This window comes from Madurella fahalii (genome assembly GCF_045866475.1).
Source record: "Madurella fahalii IFM 68171 DNA, scaffold_3, whole genome shotgun sequence".
NCBI classification, from domain to species: Eukaryota; Fungi; Ascomycota; class Sordariomycetes; order Sordariales; genus Madurella; species Madurella fahalii.
In genome coordinates, this window is record NW_027263973.1 from 913,273 (window position 1) to 936,734 (window position 23,462).

Consider the following 23,462-nt stretch of genomic DNA (forward strand, 5'->3'; position numbering starts at 1 on the left):
AATTCAAAATCATATGTCATATCAAGCCCAATAGGATGCGACTGTTACTCCCCTATGACCATAAAGCTCCGAATCCCGCCGGGTAAGCTGAGCGTGCGGCTGCCGTGAACACTTCACCCGATGTTGTGAACCATCGCCCCCGGGCAGGTCGGTTTTCCCTTCCGCTAAACGAACCGTCATATTCCCTCCTGTGTCACCTATCGGACAGTTCGGCTGCTTCGAAGTTGAGCACCTTGAGCACCTTTATTGCACTCGTCGTTGCACTGGGGGTCCCGGGCCGCACAGGGAGCACCGGCCGGTTCGGAGTCACATATGCGCATCTTTTTCGACACCGCTTCCCCAAGCTTCCATAATCCCTGTGGGATGTCCTATTTAGTCCCTATCTCGATAATGTCAACAACCGTACTTGGGGAAGTTCTGGCGATTCCTGAAGAGTATTTCAGCAGAATCCGCCAAAATCCTTACAGTCGGAAGGTTCTTTAACGGATCGTTTTGAACCCACAAACCAGAACCAGTCCTCGCAGCCAATCTGGCCTCCCGTATAATCCAGGTGCGTCTCAGGTTGGAGCCGGTGTCCAATCTAAGAAACCGAATCGCTCAGAACGAGGGCCTGGCCGTGCTTGCACAGTGAAACTGCCTTCTCGATGTTGGGGAACACCTCTTCACATCTTGCGTCTACTAGACGGACACGAATTTCTGCACCGCCCAGTCAGTGGACCTGTATTGTTCACCGGATCGCCCGGCTCTTCGCCGCCATCTTGATTGGTGTACAAAGTATCCACCTAGGGATTACGCTGCTATACGGAGTCCGGCAGGTGCACTAGGGCCAGGTGCAAGTTCTTGGTTATCAACGTTTGTGCGTTGCCGCCTTGAAATTCGAATGGGCCTTTCTTCTATAATTACCTGCCTGGGCTCTCACCAGTTTTGTTGTTTGTGTGTTCAAAAGAGGTACCTTAGCGGTCCCTTGGGTAAGGGGTCAAGTGAGGCTAGCAGCAACCGTCTATTTTACTACAGTATCGTATTTACGAGGGACAGGCAGCCTTACCAAGGCATGTAGGTAACGGACGAATCAATTTGCGCCAGGTTTATCCATGTCAGTCGTCATGGAGAACGCCCATCATCGTTTCCAGCTGCTGGAAAGGAGAAGACTGGTGTCACTTACCAGCGCGATCTCCGAAGCAGGGCTGCTTCAGGACTGATCCAAGACATGTCCCGCCCCGGCGATCAACGGTCCTTCAGCTGAGTTCTTCTCCCTCTCATTGCACTTGCAATGTGAGGTGACCCCGCACCGACGCCTTGGGCATCAACTCGGTTGCAACACCACCGCTAGAGAACATCACCGCCTTCCGTACCGAAGGTGTCGGCAAAATGGGAATCTGGGGGCTCCTTGCATCTTTAAGCTCCATATTGTTCGCCGGCCGTTTCGATGTGCCGGACTCGCACGATTCTGAGGAGTTACACATCACTCCGTCCCCATCAGGGGCCCTCAGCGACATCCGCTTCACAGTACCAAACATGAAAGTGTCTGTCGATCTGTCTATTGAAGAGCATGGCGGCGGAAGCAAACATAAGGTATGGCTCAATCGGCTCCTCCCGCCGATCCTTTCGTTGTGAAGAGGTTCGGCCGCCGACGATCTCTCATCAACCGGGTTTCAAACAGCAATAATGCAATGGCGCAGCTGTAAGAGGGTCCAAAAAACCCCATGTCGGGTGGTGAGCTACGACTTTCTGGGCGAAAGGCCCACGGACGTGCATCTCTCCGGCAAACGAGACCACGGCCATTTGTATTGTGCGCGAACTGTTCACAACTTCGGGCTTGAGGACTCTGACGATGGCAAATGTCAAAGGTAGGTCTAATTAATTCTTTCTCATGTAGAATCATCGTATAGACTTACATCTAACGGGACTGGTGACGCAACAGCTTCGATAGTCTGCAAGACGTATTGTTTTGAGGTAGCCCCAAACCCCTTCAGGGGCATGCTCAAGTTCCGAGTCCCCAAGAATTGGACTCCCCAAGTGGGCAAAACCAGGCTCAGTTCCAGGCCCCCTTCCTCCAACCCTGCGATTCGTAACCGAGCTTCAAGCACTCGGCGCAATATACCCCCCGTTGAGGACAAAGCAAAACCTGAAGCAGATCATTCTCCTGCAACTCATCATGCCCAGCTCAACCTGTACGAAAGATTCCTGACCGATTTCGAGACCGAATACGCTGGTCCGCGCATGAGGAGAGTTGGTGCTCACCAGTCCAAACTCCGTCAATGGAGCTTCAAAGCCATCGTGGCGGACTCCCGCCTCTACCGAAAGCTCACCAACGCAGCCAATGACCTCGTACTCACGAGCGAGTCGCTCCTCGACGTAGTCGTAGCCCTTGAGAAACCAGGGAAGGAGAATCCCGACCTGGCTCTGCTCGGCGCGGAGCTGCACGGGTGCTTCAAGAGCCTAACCGGACGCCTAGACAGAATGTCCAACAACCTCGACCATCACCTCAGACTGCTCAGCCTGTCGCGGGACATGAGCCAGTCGAAGAACGTGCAGGTCTTGACCATCCCCGCGACCATCTTCCTCCCCTTTTCGCTCTCGGCCGGCGTTCTCAGCATGCAGACGCGCTTCAAGGACCTGGGACACATCTTGTACGATTTCTTCGGCGTCGTAGTCTTGCTCGGGACCGCCGTGGCGATACTGCTCGTCGTCATCCTGGTTCTCTCGGTGGTCCGCGAGTTCGAGAGCGTCCTTCACCAGTACGGGTGGTACAGAAGCTTCGGGCGGCGCCTACTGCTCATCACGCTAGCGGGCGGCGGCTTGACCTTTGGTGCGCTTGTCCTGTCGTCTTTTGTTGTGGGCATGTTCAAAGACGTCGTTCTCGGTGCCAAGATCTTAGGGTACGGGACGGTTGCCGGTACTGGTATCGTTGGGTTGCCCATCGCTGGAGTGATCGTCATTTGGTTAGCCAAACTTGGACTAAAATTGATTGCGAAGTGTATTAATCAGCGGGCGGACGACTCTAGCAACGAGAGAAAGAAAGAGAACGACCCTGAAAGCAACGGAGGACAGCAAGTTACACAAAAAGGGGAGAAGGCTGAGCCGGTCGTTCGGGAGGAGCCTAGCGATTGATCATCTATTGCATTGGGCCTTGTTCTCTCTACATTTTACAAAGATCGGCCGTCTTGCGGACCCCGTAATGGTAACAATTGATTAAGTATTTACATGTACATCTCCATCACTAACAAGCATCTACCGACCTACCCAATTTCCAACTCTCAACCTTAACCTCGGACCTAATCGTCCGGAGAGCCTCTCCAGCCAAAATAATCGGCTTCTTGCTAATGGACATTGCTACTTCATCCAAGCGTCGTAGAAAGCGACTCCTACTTGTCCTACCAAAGCATCGACGAAAGGCAATAGCTGGTGGATTTCACTCAGGTCTCAGTTTGCAATTGATGACATTCTACGAGATAAGTCACACGGAACTCAAGCGAGCGGACTTCAAGCTGGAGAGGGTCTTTGCTAAACTTCCATACCGTCCGGGACGCCCGTCCCACGACGGTGGCCTTGGAAGGGGTTCATATTCTCTGGGTTCAGAGACCTGAGTGGATAACCCTAACCCTGAGATGTCCAGCTATCTTAGCAGGTAATTCCTAGCCTATCCCGAGTGGGCTCGGAAGATGTTGCACTGTATTGGGTCCTGTTGGTGAGTTGGTGCCTTTGGCTGACTCGACTCCCCATTCTTCGACACAATAATTGTATGAAAACAACCTCGGCCGTGAGAGGTGGACAATCCGCCATCTCGGACTCCCCCGAACAGATCCCGCTACTCTTAGAGGAACACAAGGAGCATCCAAGTCTAGCTGGACAACAAAACCTTTCGTTTGATGCTACTTGTTTCTAGTATTTTAAGGGAAGGATATATAGAGGTTTTTGATTCTCACGCTACGCGGGTTGTAAAATATATTGGCCATATGAACCGAAACGTGCACGGCAATGTTGAATAGGTTTGGAGGATAGAACGTCAACGTGTATAACTCCGTTATTTTACTTTGCTTCACCGACCCAAAATATCTTGGAGGTCAGCGGTTAAAGTCAAAAGTTGCAGACCCCTGACGTTCCCCTATAGTCGGTCACACCTTCAACTTCTCCATGCAAAGCCGGAGAACCCAGTTCTTCCTCCCCGTGATCCTCTCCAGCCGCGCTATGATATCATCGATCCTTACCTCCAGCTGTTTGAGTGTCTTCTCTGTGTACTCTAAACTTGCCGACTCCTTCAGCTGCTGGAGTACTAGCTTCTTCAAATGTATATTCAAACCCTTGTCTTCCCGCCTTTGCTGTATGATCTCTCGCAAGCAAAGTGTGTCCTCCACATTGTTGAGATAGTAAACAAGCGGGAATGACAGCTTTCCCTCGTCTAAGTCCTCGCAGAAACCTTTTTGGTCGGCGTACTGTTGGAGTTAGCTTGAGGCAAAAGAGCGGTCAGGGTGGGGAAGGGAGCGCACCTCGTCCGAGTTGAGGTTCTGGAGGTCATCTCGAATCTGAAAGTAAATACCAACTTGGGCTACAAGGTCGTTTATAGCAGACTTTGTTCTGGGGTTGTTAGCAAAAAACTTTTTGATAAGAATCGTAATGATGGCGTTTCCTACATTTCAGGGAGGTTGGTCGTCATCAGACGGGAAAATAATCTAAACAAACCGCCTGTTTCTGTGATAAAGCGTCAGTCACGGCGAATTTGCAAAGCATAGGAGGATGTTACGTACTCTTTGTAACCATCTCAAGATACTCCGCCTCTGATGGACATGATACGTGACGCGTCCAGCGAATATCGTAACTTTGGCCGATGTGAAGATCCCTTAGTTCGTCTTAGTTGTAACTCTGTTAGCCATCTCTGCTGTGCCGCCTCTCAGAGGATACATACCTAGGACAATATTCACAGCACCAGATATTGGGATGTCTCTGGCTTTTCCCACAGCATCAACCATGGCAAAGCTCGCGGCATTGATTGTTTGGGCCACACCGTAGACGGCGTGCGCGGCAGGGTGACCACGTCGGAGCGCTGAGCCGTCTTCGATATCATCGAACCTTTCAAACTATTAGCACACTCAAGTGGAGTTGGAAGACATTACAACACTAACATCAACGAAGCAGTATGAAGCCCATCAATCACTTCCTTGATCTTCGCAAGCGTGGCGTCCGGAAGATCGCACCACATATTGAGGGCATCAATAAACATGCCCCTGACTCCCTTCGAAGGCAGTGAAGCCACATATTGAAACGGGGCCATAACATGCTGTGGAAACGGGTAAGCGCTGAGGCCACATATCCTTCGTGGTTTCTGTCGCCGTACCTTTATTCCCAGACATTCCTCGACCGGTAACTTCACTGCCTCCCCCTCCTGGTATCCATCGGTCCAATCATCGGAAAACGATGAAGATCTCGAGGAGCCCCAATCCGATTCTGAAGTGGAATATGGCGAATCGGTAGGATGAGAGGAAAGTGACGCAATAGACTGGCGATGCTCAGCGGTCAACGTCTCGTTCCGCGCTGCACCCTCGCCTCTCGCCTTGGCCGTGAGAATATCCTCTATTCCCGCATTTGGGTCATACCGGAACTCCGGGTGATACCGGGGACAGGTCAAACTCCAGACCACATTCCCACTGACCTGGTAGGTTAGACCTCTCAGGTAGCGATCGAGCTTTTCCGAGCAGATAGGGTTGCCGCGCCGAAACCCCTCGCAGAGTTCGAGAAAGCGTGCTTCATAGCGGTTCGCCGCCGCCCTCACGAGCTTCTTAGCCGTCTGGACATTGACGCTGTGCCATCGCATACACAACCACACGGCATTGGTTGGTGCTGGGCCTCCGTTCTGGACTTCTTCCCATTCACGGTCGAAGGAGAAGTAGTCGTTTGCTAAGGCGAGAGAGGCGTAGCATGGCCGGACTACTTCGGCGAGATGGTTGTCTTCTTCCGTGGTTAATGTCATGCCCATTCCGAAGAGCATCACGGATTCGACGAAACTGAACTGGTTAGCTGAGATTGTTGGGTATACCGCAGATGTTGCTGCTACTTACGGAGCGCCGGTGTCGATAATTCTATAGTCCAGATATTCTTCCAGCGATGAGAAGCTGTCGGATTTGTGCTTCAGGGTAGTTGCGAGCATGATCTTCCAAACCTTGATGACACGTTCGGCACAAGCTTTGTCGGTGCGGAGGAGTTGAAGCATCATCTTGGCTTGGATTTGCTTTCGTCCCGTTTGCACATTTCGTTGTGTTCTTTCGGCTTCTCCGAGACGGAACTCATCGCTGTTGCTCGTAGACTACAATAGCAGCTTTGTCAGAGCCTGAACTAAGAATACATGGAGCATTCCGGATAAGGGAGCGGGACGACAAACCGTCACCGGCGTCACCGTTTCGACAACATTGTCATGAAGGAAAGCATCTAACAGGTTAGCGTGACTTGGCCCGCCGTAAAATAGGATGTACTTACACTCGAGAATGTAGGCTACAAGGCTTAGCCTCTCCGGTAGGGTCAGAGGTAAAACCAATGCCGCAAAGTTGCCGTTGACCGGATTACAGTTGCCAAACGCCTCTGCCGGTCGGATATACCGAGTCCAATCTTGCCTCGCTTCGTGGCATCCAGCGTTGGCCAGAGACTCATACCGGTGTCTCCTCAATGGGTATTGTGGACAGAATCCGTGGGTGTTGAATTCTCCGATGTCAAGGACGTCTGAAGTACGGTTGTCCATGTTAAAGATTTTCTGATCAAGGTGACTGTGATTGCTAACAAAGGAGCAATATGCTCAACATCAAGTGGACATTCGCTTGCGTGCATGTTCGCATTGGTTCTTATGATCTGTCTTGATCCAAATTTTTGGGTAAATACTGGGTTATGGTTTTATATTCTTCGCGAGGGTCTGACGTATGATCCCAATGTCGTCAATCCAAGTAAGAGGGCCTTCTCTCCAGGACCGCATTTCTTCGGAAGCTTCCGGTCGCCTCCACGCCTGATCCACTCGTGATCGACGAAATGATGAGAAGGAAATTTAATGTAGTGGCCACAGGCGTGACGAACTGGATATTTCGGATGCGAGACACCACCTTCCCCTGTATTAGCTGTGGCACCAGAAAATGACTTAAAGGGTTACAAAGCCATGATGTCAAGTTTCGGTTGAGAGTGGAGCATTGATAGTCCACAAGCCTGTCTTGATTTATACCATTCCCCGAAGTCGGAACATTATCCACTTCTCCCGATCTCCACAGCCGCGGCTCTGAGGCGTTTCTCTTCCGGGCATGCCACACTCGATGCTCTCAGGGACGAAATATCCTACCCTACCTCGAGTAGCATCCAGACAAATAGGAATTAGAGACACAATGGTATATTCGTTAATCAGTAGCCGTTGTCAGAGCAATATCAACATAGGAATACAGGTAGATTTGACACCGCGCAGCTGACGACGCAAAATACGTTATGTGGGGCATTTGAAACCTGATAGTCGCCCCATCCATTTAGTGTGAAGTGGCCATGCCCTTGGCCACGCGCTATTCGCTGGCCAGCGGTTCTCCACGCCAAACGATATTAGTGACAGCGCTCTGAAGTGAGACATTTGGGCGTCCTGACGTAATATAAATACTGTGTGAAGTGTCTGCCATGCGTAATATCAAATTACAACTGGCAAACCATGGCTCAGCTCGGGGAGCTCTTAAGACACGAAGTCATCCGAGTACCAAGGAAGGACAACCGCGTCATCCCACAGATATTCCTGTTCTACCTCACTTATGTCTCGGTACTGGCACTGGTAGGCCCCACTTGGATTACTAGGGGTATATTTGGCAGGGTGTACATATGTTGAGCCAGTTATAGCGAGTAGGAAGTGTCGTGCACAGGGAGTACCGGGCCTTCGATGAGGTCTATGATTTACAGAAAATCTATATTCCTGCTGGGATAGGTGTAGAACGTCATTGTCTAAAGATACCTGGATGTCCGCCACGAAAAGGCCTCAGCGCCGGTCATCCTCCTCTCGATTCCCTTGACCGCCCTCACCAACCTCCTCTCCTCTTCTTGCCCCCGGCCGCACGAACCAAGCAGCTCCTTCACCATGCTCAAAAACTCCGTCTCCCAGGCCCGCACAAGCGCAAGACACAGCTGCCGCGCCGCCCCAAAGGAGACATTGGCCTCTCTCGCCAGAACCGCCACGCCGTTCACCAGCGCCGCGCCCTCCCCGAGCGCCCGCGCGGCCTTCCACTCCCTCTCAAACGAGAACACGTCGTTGAGGATGCTGACATGGTAGTTGGCCACCCTGTCGAGGGGCCGCAGCGCCGCGCGGTCGGGCTCGTCCAGGGCCGCGTCCAGGTCGGGCTCGGTCCAGTACAGCAGCTCGGCGCAGATGGGCATGCCGACGTCGACCTCGCGGAAGGCGAGGTAGTCGCCCAGCGTGGCCGAGACGGCGCCCGTGCCCCGCGACGCCTCGCAGTGGCAGCCGAGCATGGCCATGTAGGCGTCGAGGACCCGCCGGGAGCCTGTCGACGGGACGGCGAGGATCCGCGCGAAGAGACCGGCGTGCATCCGATCTATTGTCGTTAACGGGCAGAACGTGGTTGGTGAGGAGAGGAGTGACTGCAGGTGCGAGACGACAAGCGAGTTTTCAGCTAGTGCGTGGTTGTCAAACCAATCTGTGCGGATGGCTAGTCAGCAACGGGACGTCCAGGTACGGGAGAAAATAATTACGAAAAGACGTAAGACGGACCATCCATCAGAAACCCGAGGAGGAGAAGCTCGGTGGCAAGCTTAACACGGGTGGTGTCGCCTGTTGGGAACATGAACAGGACGACATCGCTCAGTTTCCAGCTGATGAAGCCTTGTTTGTGTTTCTCTGATGGCCACTCCCACGTGTTGGCGAGGTAGGTGACGACTTCGCGGTCAATTTCCGCCGCGTCCGGATGGATCGTAGCTTTGGGAAGGGCGGTGGGTGGCACTATGTCCTTCAGGGGGTGGGTGGCTTTGCCCTGCATGGTAATTGAAGATGGGACAACGGCTCGATGGTAGAAACCCTAGACTATGTAGTTGGCTCTGTAGGATATGGGTTCTAGCAGGAGGCAGATCGATGGGCTCCAGAGTCTGTTGAGAAGCTGCATTGATGGGCTTTTTCATGGTGCTATCCGCTAGCGAGCTCAACAGGTCTAGTTATATAACGTACATCCACATGTCCGCCCCATGTCAGAATTGCAGCTTCGGATAGGTAGTAGTTGTCGTACTCCATCTCCATAACTTCCCTTAGCACAGGATTCGGTCACTGATCGCGCTGGAGACCTCAATGAGATCGTTGTGTTTGTTCTACCGGCATCAAAATACTACACAACGAAAAGAGGACGGTTACTTCGCAGTGCACCGCCATTCACTAACCTCCAGCCCCGTGCTGGATACGCGCTATACTTGACGCATCGTTAACGACTAGATTTCCAGATCGGGTTGGGAGAGCCCTCCTCTGCCACCGGCCTAGACATGCTCAGCTAGGCCTTGGCGCTGCCGGCATCCCCGACTTGGAGAGGTGGGACAGGCAAGCCGAGCTGAGGCACCCCACCACTTTGGGGTTTCAGCTGGACACCGACACAAGTGGCCCCGGATATAACACCGAGAAACCAAATAGGCATGATGCCCGATTTGTCCTCTAGGGGCTGAGACAAACTACCACGGTATCCTGCCTTCCAGTTGGATGAATAACGAGGCACCAGGCAGATAGAGGAGCTCACGATTGCAATGATGCTACAACTTGGCATTAGCAATGCCGACGTAGATGGTACTGCTGCATTTGCCGGCGGGACGTTGGCATGACTCCCTAAGTCACTCGTATTGCCTAGGTAGGTAATTAGGCATCAGCACATCAACGTTATTCCGCTATTGTTGGTGCTATTTCTGCAGGGTTGTTTATGTTCAAGTAGTGCCTTATTCATGTAATTATAGGCATGTGCATAGCTCGACTCTTGAAGTACCTGCTTCAACCATGCCTACTTTATCCATTCTTGATGCAAATATTAGATCATTTGAATGAGTACTTACGCAATCGTTGCGTCCTACTCGAGTCTTCTGCAAGCGACTACTCTACGTAGGTCCCTTGCGCTTTAGACAAGTTGTATCTCCAGCGGAAGCGACGAAGCTTCGAATAGAAACTCGATGGGAAACTAATAGTACTTGTGTGTGAAGTTACGTGTCTATGATGGATTGAATAACGGAGGTAGAAAGAAAATGCTCTTCTCCAACACAATAACCGACGTTGATGTAGCAGTCTATGATGTTGTAGGTGAAGCTGTCGGGACGACTCACGTAACCGCCAAAGACCTTGTTGGGGCGAGAATTCTACTGCGCTCCGCGCGTTCGGTCTCTCCCGGTGGTGTATGGAGTAAGCGCGCAATGATTCTTTTAGTTTGTTGTCCTTCCTTTCGAACCCAGATTGGACACCTCTAGGTTCAGCCAATCTTTGTCGCTTCAGGTTATCTACCTAAGTTTATCAACAGAGTCCCTGCCCAAAATCCAAACAATTGCGACTAAAAGTCTAAACCAGGACAGAAAATTCTCCACTAGAATTCAAGTGGTATCGACGATGAAAACAGAACGGCTGTCTAAGACCCTTCTTGTTCTGCAATAAGAACCGGCTGTCCGGAGCTTGGGATGCGGAATGTGCGGGACATGGAATACATTCAACACTGGATAAAATAATTACCGGCAAGCGGTGGTCGGATTTCTATTTTCGGTAACAATCGAAATGTTGAGAAATCTCCTGAGAGTTTTACTATTACAGACCGCTCTTCGTAAGTATGCCTGGTCCGACTACCAGGTTCCACATCAGCCGTGATGGCTGCTGCATCGCCGGCAAAATTGGTGGGAAGCGGCTGGACACTCTATCATATCAGGCCGTATTGAACATCCGGCCTAGGGTAACATTGCATTACGACCTCGATTAGGGTCCATTGCTAATACCCACGTTACACAGATCTGTAATGCTTGTTCATCCGGGTCTTCAGTATTACATTACGGCGGAGACAACCTCAAGGTAACACCGACGGGCTAGTAAGGCACCTCGTTAGCTGTATTCTCAGGACAGGTCCTTGGATTGGAAATATAAGTGTCTAATGCTATCAGGAGCATTCACGGCTCATACAGGACGCGGTAATCCTAAACATATTACATCCCAGGCCAACCTGTGGGCCCTTTCACAGCCGACTCGTCAACTGTCCAAGTTTCGACCGCCAACATACTGAATGCCAATCAAGCCGGCGATTCTTCACATTAGTTCTCGGAGCACCTGGGTCTGCAGTGGATGGGCAACAGCACAGCCAGTTACTTGGGGACAACGGGGTAGAAATTGCTGTTCGCCCAGCAAGCTCTAATTATTCTGTACTCTGGTGCGTGCAGCGTACTTGTACAAGTCTACCATGTGCTTGTGCCGCCTCTACCGCGCGTGAGAGTCTACCCATATCTCCGTCGTCATAACAATACGGCCTTTTTCTGTATCTCGTTCAGGAAAGAAACCCTTGGCGGGATCAACCGAGGCGCGCCCGCTAATGCCGGCCGGAATGCTCCCAGTCGGACTTGGCCTTCTCGCCTCGAGCGCGAGCTCTTCGGTGCTGATGCTCTGTGCTTTATTCCTTCTGTTCTCGGCCGATTGGAAGGCGCCGGCACGCATGGCCGCCGAGGCTGAGCCGTAGCGGAGGTAGGTCTTGGGGCTGTGGTGGGCCGAGGAGAGGCCGAAGCCCGGTAGAATGCGAGTAACTAGAGGTCGGAGGGTCGGCAGCGTAGATGCGATGATGGCGACGTTGAGTTCGATGCAGGACCAGATTGCCACGCCGATGTTCTCCCAGGACGGGTCCTGGCTGATGACACCGGCCCTGAGGGTGAACATGCGGTAGATGGAGATGATGCAAACACTGGAGGCAAGGGGTTAGCGCACACTTCTTTCCTGACGGGAGATTGCCACAGTACAAGAAACCGAGGCAGAAAATGCCGACCACGATAAGTCTCTGCTTCAGAGGAAGATGCAGCTTCAACACGGACGGTATCGGGATGCAGAAGATGAGGATGTCGGTCGCCATGCTCATTCCCGAGGAAAAGTACCAGAAGGGCAGCGTGTCGAGGCAGCTCCCGGCCATGGTGGGGACGATGATGGAGATGGGCAAGCATGCAAGCCCGAGAAGGACGGCCTGTACACATGCCCAAATGCATACATAGATGATGAACCAGTAGCATATCCTCTGGATCACGGCGTCTTGGAAGATGCGTCGGTATTGGAACAGAAAACCCAGCTTCACGACGTTCATGCCCATGTTGTAGGTGAGGATGGCAACCAAAAGGAACTGATAGGTGGGCGTTAGTTAGCCACTCTCGATTCCGCGAGCTTCCGGTAGGTAGGGGCTCTTGCTGCTACGGCTGTCGACCTTTGTGTTATAATTAGGATGAAATGCACACCTTTAACTGCTCCAACGACTCCTCAGGCCTAACGTTTTCGGAATGTCTGCCCATGCCGTATTTTACCTCGAGGCACATAGCTATTGAGTTCACGAGCGATAACACCTAATAATTGTTAGATCAGCAGTTGGACAACGACACATGAAGGAAGTACGTACGGTCGCGATCAGCATGCTCCAATCATCCTTGCCGATGGATCTTATAAGCACTCCTCGAGTGTAGAGACGTCCGGCAACAAATAACGCGGTGGCGGACACGAACCCAACCGCAATACCCGTGACCAGAGGCCCGTTGGTTTCGATGCGGATTGTTGTAGGCTGCTCCGCCATGATTTTGGCACCTCAGAGCGACTGGCGATCCTGTGAGATTCCGTCGTAGGGCAGGCCGGGAATCACAACATGGAGTGGCCCTGACTCCATCGGGGGGAGCCAGACCAAGGTTTAAGTTGGCGTATAAAGGAACCAGAGTAAAGCCTGGACCTCCGGCCGAGACCTTTTGTTCTCATTTCTCGCCTCGCACGCGATATCAATCCTGCAGATGACATGGGTAGATTCCTGGTTTGCTGACGACGGCCCCCCTTGAGGCCCCGAGAGTCCGAGCTAGACGTCTTGGGCTAGAGTTCCCCCCTTCTCGTTGGCTGGTAGCGCAAGGGAGCCCTGTCCGAAAATCGTAGCGCACCAGCCCATCACCGAGCAAATGACGACAGTGCGCTCCAACTTCCGTATTTCACGCAAACACTTCGAGTATGGGGTTGACAGGCCAAAAGTTTTCTACATCATATCATAACGGTACCTTTCTCTCAATTTGACCTGTCAAGCCAGCGTCAGTGAACGTCCTATGACATTGCGTTCGTCAGGTCAACTTCATGTCCAGGCCAACGACTCAATCCTTGTTTTGTGTGTGTCTGTGTGTTGGCGCGTATCTTCTGACAGGGGTACCGAGGGTGAAAATCCGGGGAATCATGGACAGGGAGGCAGGCACGTAATGGAAATGCCGCGTGAATAATTCAAGGTAGAAAAGATCGGCATTGAGTGGCTACTAGAAGGCATCTAAGTTTCTATATAATCGTTATGGTACGGTCTAGACTGCCCTCTCGACCCTGAAGAGGGCGGTTCTCCTGCTTTCATGTAACCTAGTCACCAACAAGGGAGCTGATAACCACTGGGTAGGATTCTGACCCTCTGTGACTCGCAGCGGATCAAGATTGAAGACCGAAAGACATCGGTGGGTGCGGGGTGGCGGAAGCTGCCGAACGCAGGGGAGTCTTCTGTCTGTGATACGCAAAGGAGACCTTCGAAACGGTGATTTCGGGGTTTAGGTGGAAGAATTACCACACCGGGTATAGTACTCGTATTGAAACAGACACGCGCATTTTATTGGTATCCGTGCGCGTTGTGATCCTTGCAGGGTTGGATGCGATTCGGGCGCCCAGCTTCTGTGCCTCTCTCGGCAAAATGTAAGGCAGAGGCGCAGTCACCGTGGGCCGTTCCTCTGCCCACCTCCCCTTTTCCACTGCGGTTTGCAGGAATGGGGGTCGCGGAGGAAGAAAAGGCCGTGGTGGTTCTCCCTAATGTACCGGCTGGCGACATTTCATTCTGTCTTATAAAACATTGCTCTTATGGCGTGTCAACCGTACCCCCGTTAAACGTGTGCCATCTTGAACGACGTTCTGGGAACTATCGCCTGGGCAATATTGAACGGGGGCTTTTTTTGTAATACCCGCAGGTGGCCAATAAAGGGCCTCCCGGGGGCCCGGGTTGTTGGCGTCGAAATAGTCGCAATTAGTGAACCCCCTTGACTAGGTCGCCGGGAGCCAGGCGGCTTGCTGGATAAAATCATCGCGTAGGCTCGTCTTCTTCTCTTCCTCCGTGATCCCGTCGTTCACTTCGCCTTCGCGTTTTCCCAGCCAGCTCTTCGTGCGCCATGAAGTTTTCGCGGTCTCTAGTGGCGCTCGTGACGCTCTCCGTCGGCACATCGGCCAAGGATGTCTCGTATGACTACGTGAGTACCAGGATGTGCACCGTGCACGCGCCGGGGAGTGTCCAAGGTTGAAGGTTCGCTTATGCCGTCTTAGGTCATTGTCGGCGGAGGCACCGCTGGTACGGCACTCGCTACTCGGCTGAGCCAAGGCCTTCCCAAATCCAGGATCCTGCTCATTGAGGCCGGTCCCGCCGCTTCTGATGAGCTGAGAATTAACGTTCCCGGCCTGCGCGGGTCTATCCTGGGCACCAGCTACGATTGGAACTTCACCACGGTGGGGCAGGCATCTCTCAATGGCCGCTCCGTCGACGTCAACCGCGGCAAGGTGCTGGGCGGTTCGTCGGCCATGAACTACCTGTGTTATGACCGCGCGTCGGCCCCCGAGTACGAGGCCTGGGGCGAGCTCGGCAATAAGGGCTGGGGTTGGGACGTTATGATCAACGCCATGACCAAGTCGGAGAACTTCACCGGCAAAGACAACGACAGGCATGGCTACTCGGGCCCCATTCGCAACTACTACAACCGCGTCGTCTTCCCCGTCCTGAGCCTTTGGCAGCCCACCGTGAGCAAGCTAGGCATCAATGTCAATGACAATAATAGTATGGGTGGCAATCCAATCGGTGTCATGTTCCAGCCCACCAATATCGACACGACAAGGAACACGCGTTCCTACTCCGCTAGCAGTTATCTGCCCTTGGCTGGCAGCAACCTCGAGGTCAGAACCAACACTCAGGTTGCCAAGGTCAACCTGGTGAAGGACGGCTCAATCTACCGCGCGACCGGCGTGACCCTGTCTAGCGGCGAGGCCATCCAGGCAAGGAAGGAGGTAATTTTGTCCGCCGGTTCCATCCAGAGCCCCGGCCTCCTTGAGCTTTCGGGTGTCGGCCAGCCCGCAGTGCTCAAGGCTGCCGGTGTCACCCCGCTGGTCGACCTCCCGGGGGTCGGCGAGAACTACCAGGACCACATCCGCTTGTCCAACACGTACCAACTCAAGGAGGGTATTGACTCGTTTGACAATCTCATCTTCGACAGCGCCGGGGCCAACGCGACGGGCGAGATGCAGAAGTGGCTGGACGGTGAGCGGTCGCTGTACGAATACACGAGCGCGGCCTACGGCTTCATGAACTGGAAGCAGCTCGGCTTGGACGCCGAGATGAAGCGAGTCGCCCAGGATGCCATTGGACGCAGTACCAACGTTGTGGACGCCAAGAAGCTCCAGCTCCTCAACAACCCCAATGTGCCGGCGGTCGAAATCCTCTATGAGGCGAACTTCGTCGGTGCTTTTGGCTACACGGGCGGCAAGTTCATCACTTTGATCTCCACCGTCATGCAGCCTTTCTCGCGCGGCAGCGTTCACATCGACCCAAAGAACCCCAGCGGCAAGCCCATCATCGACCCCAAGTACATGAGGAACGAGTACGACCGCAGGGCGCTCATTGAGGCCGCCAAGTTCTCACGCCGCATCGCCAACACCGAGCCCATCAGGTCGAGCTGGACTGCCGAGACGGAGCCCGGCGAGGCCGTCCAGACCGACGAGCAGTGGCGCGCCTTTGCCTCAAGCACCATGGGCAGCTTTTACCATCCAGTCGGAACCTGCGCCATGCTGCCCCGCAAAGACGGCGGCGTCGTTGATGCCGAGCTCCGCGTCTATGGCACGCAGAACCTGCGCGTCGTCGACAACAGCATTATCCCCACCATTCCGTCTGCACACATCCAGACTGCGGCGTACGGCATCGCCGAGATTGCTGCGGCCAAGATCATATCTTGTGCATGAGAGATGGCGGAAATGGGCGGTCGCTCGAGGAGCAGTGTCTGCCAACAGACCTCCCGGCCAAACGGCTAAGCCGAGCTCCGCATTCTACCACGTTATTAAGCTCCCGTATCGAACTGGCCTCCAGCTATGAGACTTGAATCTCAAAGTGCACGATCGCAGGCCAGGATGTTAACCCCTCTGACCATGGAAGCCACGTAAGGGATGCAAGGCACACGCTAATGTTGAGGTCTTGAGCGCGCTCTCCTCCATATATCAACACGATGTAGATATCGTAGCTCTTCAGGGCTTTTAATATATCAAATTTCAATGTCGCTTAATTAATTCATACTATAACTTGTACTTCCAAATCTCTTTGCAATCCACTTGATGATGATGGGTCTCGTCTACTCCAGCATATGTGTGGTAAACTGAATAACGCATGCGGGGAATCAAAGAGTCTTTTCCAACGAAAGACTTGCGTTGATGATATATGTACATGGAGCTCTAACACGGGAAACCAAAAGTTTGGCCTACCTTAATTCCACCACTTAACGGTGTGCAGAGTGCTACTATGCACAAAGGCCTGCAGCGTCTCGACCTGGCTAGCCACAGCGGCACGCAGCCACAGAACCCGCCACAGGGTGTCAGGCAAGGCACGGAAAATAATAGTAATGATGATAATAATAATAACGAAAAACCTATCATCTCAGCTCCTCCTCGATGGCGGAGAATAGCACGTATGATAACCAAATAAAACGACTGAGAAAGCTACCGTTACTTGGGCTCCGTGCAGCTCCCCATGGAGAATCCGCGAATAGGATAGGTACATTACAGCACCGTCCCGCTTCCTCGGCTACCCGGTCCACACAGCAGGGCCTGGCGGCTTATACTCCAACAGTCTCATATCCTCATCCTCTACAGTTCCGTAACCTACATACTGCTCGATCGGTATGAAGATACCTTTGGACGCCAAAGATTCAGTAACCCTGTCATGTACTGTACACGCGGAGGCGCTCTGCTTACCCGGGTCGTCAATCTTGTATGTGCCAGGGAACTTCGCGAATCCAGTCGGCGTTCCCCCGCCCGGGCCTATGATGTTGATGTGGGCGCAGTTGACGTACCATTGGGAGTAGTTGAATTGGTTGGTGGGCATGAAGTTCTCGATGCGCATGAGGTACCGACCCGGCGGCGTAGTCTTGGGGATGGTGAAGTTGAACTGTGATGCAAGTTAGGTACTACCTTAGGCGGGTGCCCGTCGGCTCAGAAACGGAGCTGTAGTGAACGCACGTCTGGTTCCCGCGTAATCGACCACTTATTATTGTGAACCGGTCCTGCGTACGCGATCTTGAACCAATCTCCATCGCCCTGGTAGTGCTCGAGATCGTTGTTCGGGGCCTGCGAAAGGTAAATTTGCGCAGGGCCCTGATGATAGAAAAGACCGAATTGGCCGCTGGCAGAGTACGAGACTCGGAACCCAACCTCGGAACCGGCGAGCACATCGGCCGTCTCAGTTCTGCTCGCGGCAGCGAACGCGTTCCTGCCACAAGTGATATTCGGGTGGTTGATGTCCAACATCGGTGGTGTCTTGGGGAATTCATTTCCCTCGGGCCAGTCACTGTCATCGAAATGAGGGGCCACATCACTGGACGGATCATTAGTGAAGGGATTCTGAAGATTGCATGGGTTGAGATGGATAAATACCGGACATATTTCCATTCTGGTGTGGCGGTGCCGTTGACAAGGAGGATGCCCTGGATGTCTAGAGAAGGCGTCTAGTACCTAAACTTGCGATTCTATGCAGGGCGTAAATTGTGCTACTAGTACTTACTATGGCCGAGTGCCCCCGGAGCCAGCACCGCACCCAGAATTGCTGCCAGGGACGGTCTCATCGTGCTGAGGAATGGGCGATAGCGAAGCTTAGGAGGCCTGGTTCAGGATGGCAGATTGCAAAGTCTAACACATCCAGCCACACTATCCCGGGAACATCCCATCTTATATGAAGTACAGTAGCCAGCGGATTTTGATTGCGACCGCTCAGTCCCCTTAGCATGTGTCCGAATGACTCTATGATAGCACATATGGTTGTGATTAGCTGCCCGAAGAGGATGGGACTTAATAAAAATACTTAGAACGAGCTCTAAATTACAGAATGCGGGGCAGGGAAAGCAGACAGGATGCAGCATGCCCGTTCACCAAACCAGTCCAAGAAGGATCCACAATGTGACATTACGAGTACTACAACGGCAAGCTAGACGCATTAAAACGAGGTCTAAGGCGGCGAATTGGCATGTACTATGTGCCGAGTCACTGCGGTAGCTTTCTGTGAAAGAACCTTGCATAACATGCAAAGCTCCGAGTTTCCAAACAAGGTAAAAGGCGGGCAATTCAAGCATCGGTACGAACAGCATGGACCGAAGACACGCTACACAGCTAACGAACCAGAGGATATTGCCATGGCGTCTCTGAACTGACCGACGGAAATTCACCGGCCTCGTGACGCGGTGGATCGGGCTGCTCGTAGCGCTTCAGCACGCTCTTTTGTACAAAGATAGTGGTGCAACCCCCGTTGTCCATGAGACTCACCGTCTCAAAGGCCGTTAGTCATGGGTTTTTAACCAACTAACCCCACTCCAACCCCCCGTCTCAAGGCGCCCTTCATAGCACAGCGTTTCCGAATCGAAGGTGACCATCCGCCCGGCACACGCCCTCCACGAGAAGGGGTTTCTGATTCTTGTCAACAGTACCGCTAGCGTGGCAGCCCCGCTCCACTTATGGACCCAATGTCCAACCCAAGAAGACAGATCCCAAAGCTGCCAAGCGGAAGTGGCCTATAATTAGTGAACCGGCGGCTTTCTTTGGTCATGTATAGCGTCGGTGATGGAAACGATGCAGCGTGTATGTCAAATTAAGTTGCAATGTCAGGCTTTGATCGACTAAATTGAGGCTCAGACACGGTATAATCCCCCGCCGCCCCGTCCGTGAGATTGAAGGATTGAGCGTTTGATCAGCTGCTACCAGCGTCAGGGAAGATTAGAACTGTACTTGTCTCATAAGAAGGCTTTGCTAGACATATAAAGCTGCATAAGAATACAATTGAGAGGGTTGATAAAGGGGGCTTTTGTAGGTGCAAGGGAATTAATGAAAATGTTGGAATGATGGGGGTGATGCACGTTGTGCAGAACCAAATGACGGATTTGCGGGATTAAATTGCGTGTGGAGGAATCAATTACGTGTTGTAAGTAAGACGCGTATGGGTTGGCCGTCGAACGGTGTTTGACCACCCGCTGCAAATTTCAATCTCCTGGCAGGATACGATGCTTCGGCGAACGTTGCAGTTGCGGGGGGTTGTGAAGAAGGATAGTATCATTTCGACGAAGGCCATTTCTGTAATGACAATTTTTGTCGCAGCGCTATTTACGGTCCCATCGCTATATGGGACATCAGTCCGCTGGTTCAAAGAGTTCTTGGATATATCGGGTCATAGCGGTAAGTATCGTCCATACTGGTGGTGTTTCGAGTTTGGTTTGGGATGCCAATGGAAAGCCAAGCACTCTGGGTGTGCGGTAGTATCCAAGCGAGGAACGAGTGGTCGGAGAGGGAAACGGACGCTGACCACAGTTCTAGGCTGGCTTGCTTCGTAAGGCTCTATCGCTTGCGACTCAAGGCGATCATCAATGGCGTTTAAGGAGAAAAAAAAATGTGCATGTTGACTACTAACTAGACCGCGACGTAAAGCATAACGTACTGTACAGATGACTTTACCTGGATTGATTATAGATTCCTGCAGTCCTTCGCTGCCAGTAAGGGCAATTTGGCAGCCTTGCGTTACTTGGTTCGGGACGGAGCTAAAACAGAGGCGATCCCCCGCAATTTGCTGCATGCCTGGATACAAGGGGCCGCACAGAATGGCCACGTACGTTGCGTCTCTTACTTGGAGGCGCAGTTAGCACAGGGCGAGCCTGAAGGACGTTAGCCGGCGGACGAACCGCCGTTACACATTGCTGCTCTGCGCAGCTGAATCGTCGACACCATGAGAATCTTGTTTGAAAAAGGCTGTCCTTTGACCAGCCGAACACGAGGGGTTTGACGGCACTTCACTGCGCCGCCGTGGCCGGCGACACGGCTATGGCAGAACTCCTCTTGTAATGGAAGCCGCAAGCTGCTAGGGCCGACGCATCCACTTATCCTGGAAACACGCCGTTGACCTACGCGGCGTTTAGAGCTTCCGCAGAGATGGTCAAGCTACTGATTGATAACGGCGCTATCGTGAACCACAAAAACCCCGATGGTCAGACCCCCTTCTTCGCGGCCGGCGGGTCGCGGTTATCAGAGAGATATGATGCTTTCCGGGTGAGGCTAAATTTCGGCCCAATCAAGGAGCGGGTAGAAGTCCTACGCCTCCTGGTGGAAAAGGGCGCCGATCCAAGGGCAACGAACAACCAAGGAAACGATTTACGTCAACACTTGACAGTAATAGCTAAGCATCCTCGATATTTACTTAATGTCACGGAAAGTAAGCGTGATATGTTGGCAATTGTAAAAATGTATCTAGACACACTGTTTGTGGCGGATCCGTCTTGATCAAGGCGAGTATGTGGACGGCAAAGGTAACGGTACCTTAGGTACCTAGGTAGTTAATGAGCCACAGAATACAAGGGGCTTTCCGGTTTGACTTAATTAGTGATCTCAACTGATACATGTACGCGTGCACTATACTAAGATAGGTAAGCGCTGAGGCGTGGCCCCTAGACACCACTGCACCCGGAACAAGTGACTAAATTATTAATTACCTTTGTCTAGCCGCCGTATCGGTGGTGCAGCGGTAAAGCTACCAATACTACGCTTTCTCCCCTGTTATCTCCCCGTACTTTAAAATTCGGTCTTAGATCCCCTTCCTGCTAAGCCTAGGATCATGGAAAATATTATACACCAAAATAGCCTTGGAGATCTACATCTTAGGGACAACCGCCCAGCCTTGACAGCACTATTAGTAGTATCCGCTACTAGTATGTCATTTTCTGTGCCACCATGCCTAACATATCTGGGGAATTGTGAGTATGAGGTAGTGGCCACCATTACTCTCGTTAGCATCCTCGTTTATGCGTGTGCTTACAACCCCTCCCCCCCCGCAGTGTCAATAAGACGATTAGCGAGCCTATGACAAAGTATGTTAGAAGGTGCCTGCCGGTGATACGATACTAAGCCTCCTTTAAAGCATATTAAGATAGGCAACCTTTGCTTGCGTTTCCTTGTTTGGGAGGGTCTTGGTCCGCGTAAAGTGGCATGCCTCTCTGAGTCATGAAAAGGGGTGTTTTGTTTCAGGTTCTCTTTTCTTTTCTTTCTTTTCTTTTTTTTCGTCTCTCTGACTTCAACTACCGCCTCCATCAGTTTACTGAAGCATCCTGCCTAATGTCCACGCTCGGGAGTCTCAATTTTTCAGTCTAACTCTCCATTGTAACAGGACCCTATGCAGACATTGTTAGATAAGGTCAGGTGCGGAACAAGAGAGGTCGAACGTAACAGACTCGGAGCCGACCTGGGAAGCTTACCTACCGTACCTGAGGCATACAATGGATCCGGGATCCATGCCAGGAATTCGCCTCCTCCGCCCCCCCGTTTTCCGCATCAGTGCTCCTCTATCCCTCCCTCAGAACCAGCCTCGCGGTTTCAGCCCAACGCGGAGTTCTAGTGACTTCAAATCACTAACGAACACTTGTCACGGCGAGATAAGGTGGAGGATTGTTGCGACAGATTCGAGACTGAAGTGTTAAACATCGTCCTTGCAATACGGATCGACTAGGTACCTATCCAGCAGTTTCCTGGGTGTCGCACATGAAGTCTTTTCGAACCTTTTCGGTACAGAACGGTAGATGTGTTTTATATCTCCACCAATTATAACTCCAAGTTCTAGTGGTTATGTATCGGCAAGTAGAAGAGAAATCTATTCCCACCGCCACCCCCCCCCCCCCCCCCCCCCTCCCCCCTAGCAGTAGGCAACAAGTGACTGAGTAATGACCGGCAAATGTTCGTGAAGAAGCTTCAAGGTTTAATCGAATCCCCTACCTACCCCCTTCAGGGGTATAAAGTTATTAGTACGTGCGGGTTGTGACGGCTCAACAAGAATGCCGATGAATACCAACGCCCGAGACATTCTGCTTTGACTGCGAGTGGTTTCTTATCCTTCAGTTCCACTCTGGGTCCTCTGAGATGATCAAGGACGCCAATTGTGGCATCAATTGCTGGCTTATGCCACGGGCGAGCGGCAATAATGGTGCGACGTCCCACCTCGCTCTCCATCGCTTCCTCGTACAGTGTTCCAGGAGGTGCCAGGGCTACTGCTGGCGCACGGCAATCTCCGAGTAGATAGGCGGTCTCCTCCCGGAGCCTCAGCGCAAATCTTTCTCAAGCATAGCGGACAAAGGCATCGTCGCAGGGACTGCTGGGGTAGGACACCACGGTATTGATCAGGGGGCTGAGAATATCTCCACGCGAGTAGTAAGCGCAACGTCGAGCCACCAGATTTGCCAATACCTTACGCCGTCAAGCAATGCTTGGCCCGCCAGGATAACCTGCACCCGCGTGGGCCTGCCCCCCAGAAAAGGCCTGCCAAAAATAATCGGGCTCCCCTCATGTTGGTCAGCAGCCTTGGCATTTATCAGCTTCATTGGCGAGACTTGGCGGAGAAGCTTGTCTCGGCTTCTTAATTAGGGAGCCAAGTTGTAGAGAAGAACTTGGACCAAGGCACATCTGGTCGTAAGTGCTACCAATCCTCCCGTATTTCGCTCACGCCTGGTCGCCATATTTGCACTCGACTCAAAAAGGATGTTGTGTGGTTGTGTGTTTAATTATGCTCGCTCGAGCCCAATTGTTCTGGGAGCACATGTCTGCCGTTTGGCGGACAACAAACAACTAAAATCTCACTCCGGAATGTTTGTGGGGACCTCTCCACCATAACGACTCTGTTGTTGCCAGCGGCGCCTCGCCAAGACCAGGCAGCCGAATTTGGCTTCTCCAGCATCAGCCGCCACGGCACAGCCCCCTGCGAATTGCAAAAAGGCCGTTGGCGGTGGATAGCGGACTCACGAGTTGGGACGCTGCGAGTTGGGACGCCGTGAGTTGGGACGGATGCTGTGAGTTGGGACGGCCGCCACAAGATCATGTGGTCTCTCAGTCTGTAAGCAGGTTCAGCCTTGAGGAGGGGGAGTGAACATCTTGGCGAAAGAAGTTGTGTGAGGGACCAATCAAAAGCCCGATCCCTGCAATCGGCTCAACCAACAAAATCTCCCGTTGG

At 52.5% G+C, this 23,462-nt stretch overlaps 6 protein-coding genes across 6 annotated transcripts; 2 read left to right on the forward strand and 4 right to left on the reverse strand.

Moving 5' to 3' along the window:
* Positions 1-2,220: 2,220 nt before the first annotated feature.
* On the forward strand, positions 2,221-3,111 carry MFIFM68171_05766 (Ankyrin repeat protein; the record flags this gene model as incomplete). The annotated part of the gene is made up of 1 exon (XM_071061186.1): positions 2,221-3,111. The coding sequence occupies one exon, from the start codon at positions 2,221-2,223 to the stop codon at positions 3,109-3,111; it is 891 nt and encodes a 296-aa protein (XP_070917287.1).
* Positions 3,112-4,115: 1,004 nt separating this feature from the next.
* Positions 4,116-6,727, reverse strand: BTS1_3 (geranylgeranyl pyrophosphate synthetase; the record flags this gene model as incomplete). The annotated part of the gene is made up of 9 exons (XM_071061187.1): positions 4,116-4,433; positions 4,488-4,575; positions 4,632-4,689; positions 4,746-4,847; positions 4,904-5,067; positions 5,121-5,999; positions 6,054-6,298; positions 6,374-6,420; positions 6,469-6,727. 9 exons carry the CDS (start codon positions 6,725-6,727, stop codon positions 4,116-4,118), a joined length of 2,160 nt encoding a protein of 719 aa, XP_070917288.1.
* Positions 6,728-7,944: 1,217 nt separating this feature from the next.
* On the reverse strand, positions 7,945-8,990 carry MFIFM68171_05768 (Isoprenoid synthase domain-containing protein; the record flags this gene model as incomplete). Its single annotated transcript, XM_071061188.1, has 2 exons — positions 7,945-8,651; positions 8,726-8,990. The coding sequence occupies 2 exons, from the start codon at positions 8,988-8,990 to the stop codon at positions 7,945-7,947; spliced, it is 972 nt and encodes a 323-aa protein (XP_070917289.1).
* Positions 8,991-11,425: 2,435 nt separating this feature from the next.
* On the reverse strand, positions 11,426-12,767 carry MFIFM68171_05769 (Rhodopsin domain-containing protein; the record flags this gene model as incomplete). Its single annotated transcript, XM_071061189.1, has 4 exons — positions 11,426-11,900; positions 11,956-12,326; positions 12,439-12,543; positions 12,597-12,767. The coding sequence occupies 4 exons, from the start codon at positions 12,765-12,767 to the stop codon at positions 11,426-11,428; spliced, it is 1,122 nt and encodes a 373-aa protein (XP_070917290.1).
* Positions 12,768-14,361: 1,594 nt separating this feature from the next.
* MFIFM68171_05770 (uncharacterized protein) lies at positions 14,362-16,192 on the forward strand (the record flags this gene model as incomplete). Its single annotated transcript, XM_071061190.1, has 2 exons — positions 14,362-14,439; positions 14,513-16,192. 2 exons carry the CDS (start codon positions 14,362-14,364, stop codon positions 16,190-16,192), a joined length of 1,758 nt encoding a protein of 585 aa, XP_070917291.1.
* Positions 16,193-17,024: 832 nt separating this feature from the next.
* MFIFM68171_05771 (uncharacterized protein) lies at positions 17,025-18,060 on the reverse strand (the record flags this gene model as incomplete). The annotated part of the gene is made up of 5 exons (XM_071061191.1): positions 17,025-17,131; positions 17,195-17,387; positions 17,459-17,813; positions 17,873-17,930; positions 18,000-18,060. The coding sequence occupies 5 exons, from the start codon at positions 18,058-18,060 to the stop codon at positions 17,025-17,027; spliced, it is 774 nt and encodes a 257-aa protein (XP_070917292.1).
* Positions 18,061-23,462: the final 5,402 nt, after the last annotated feature.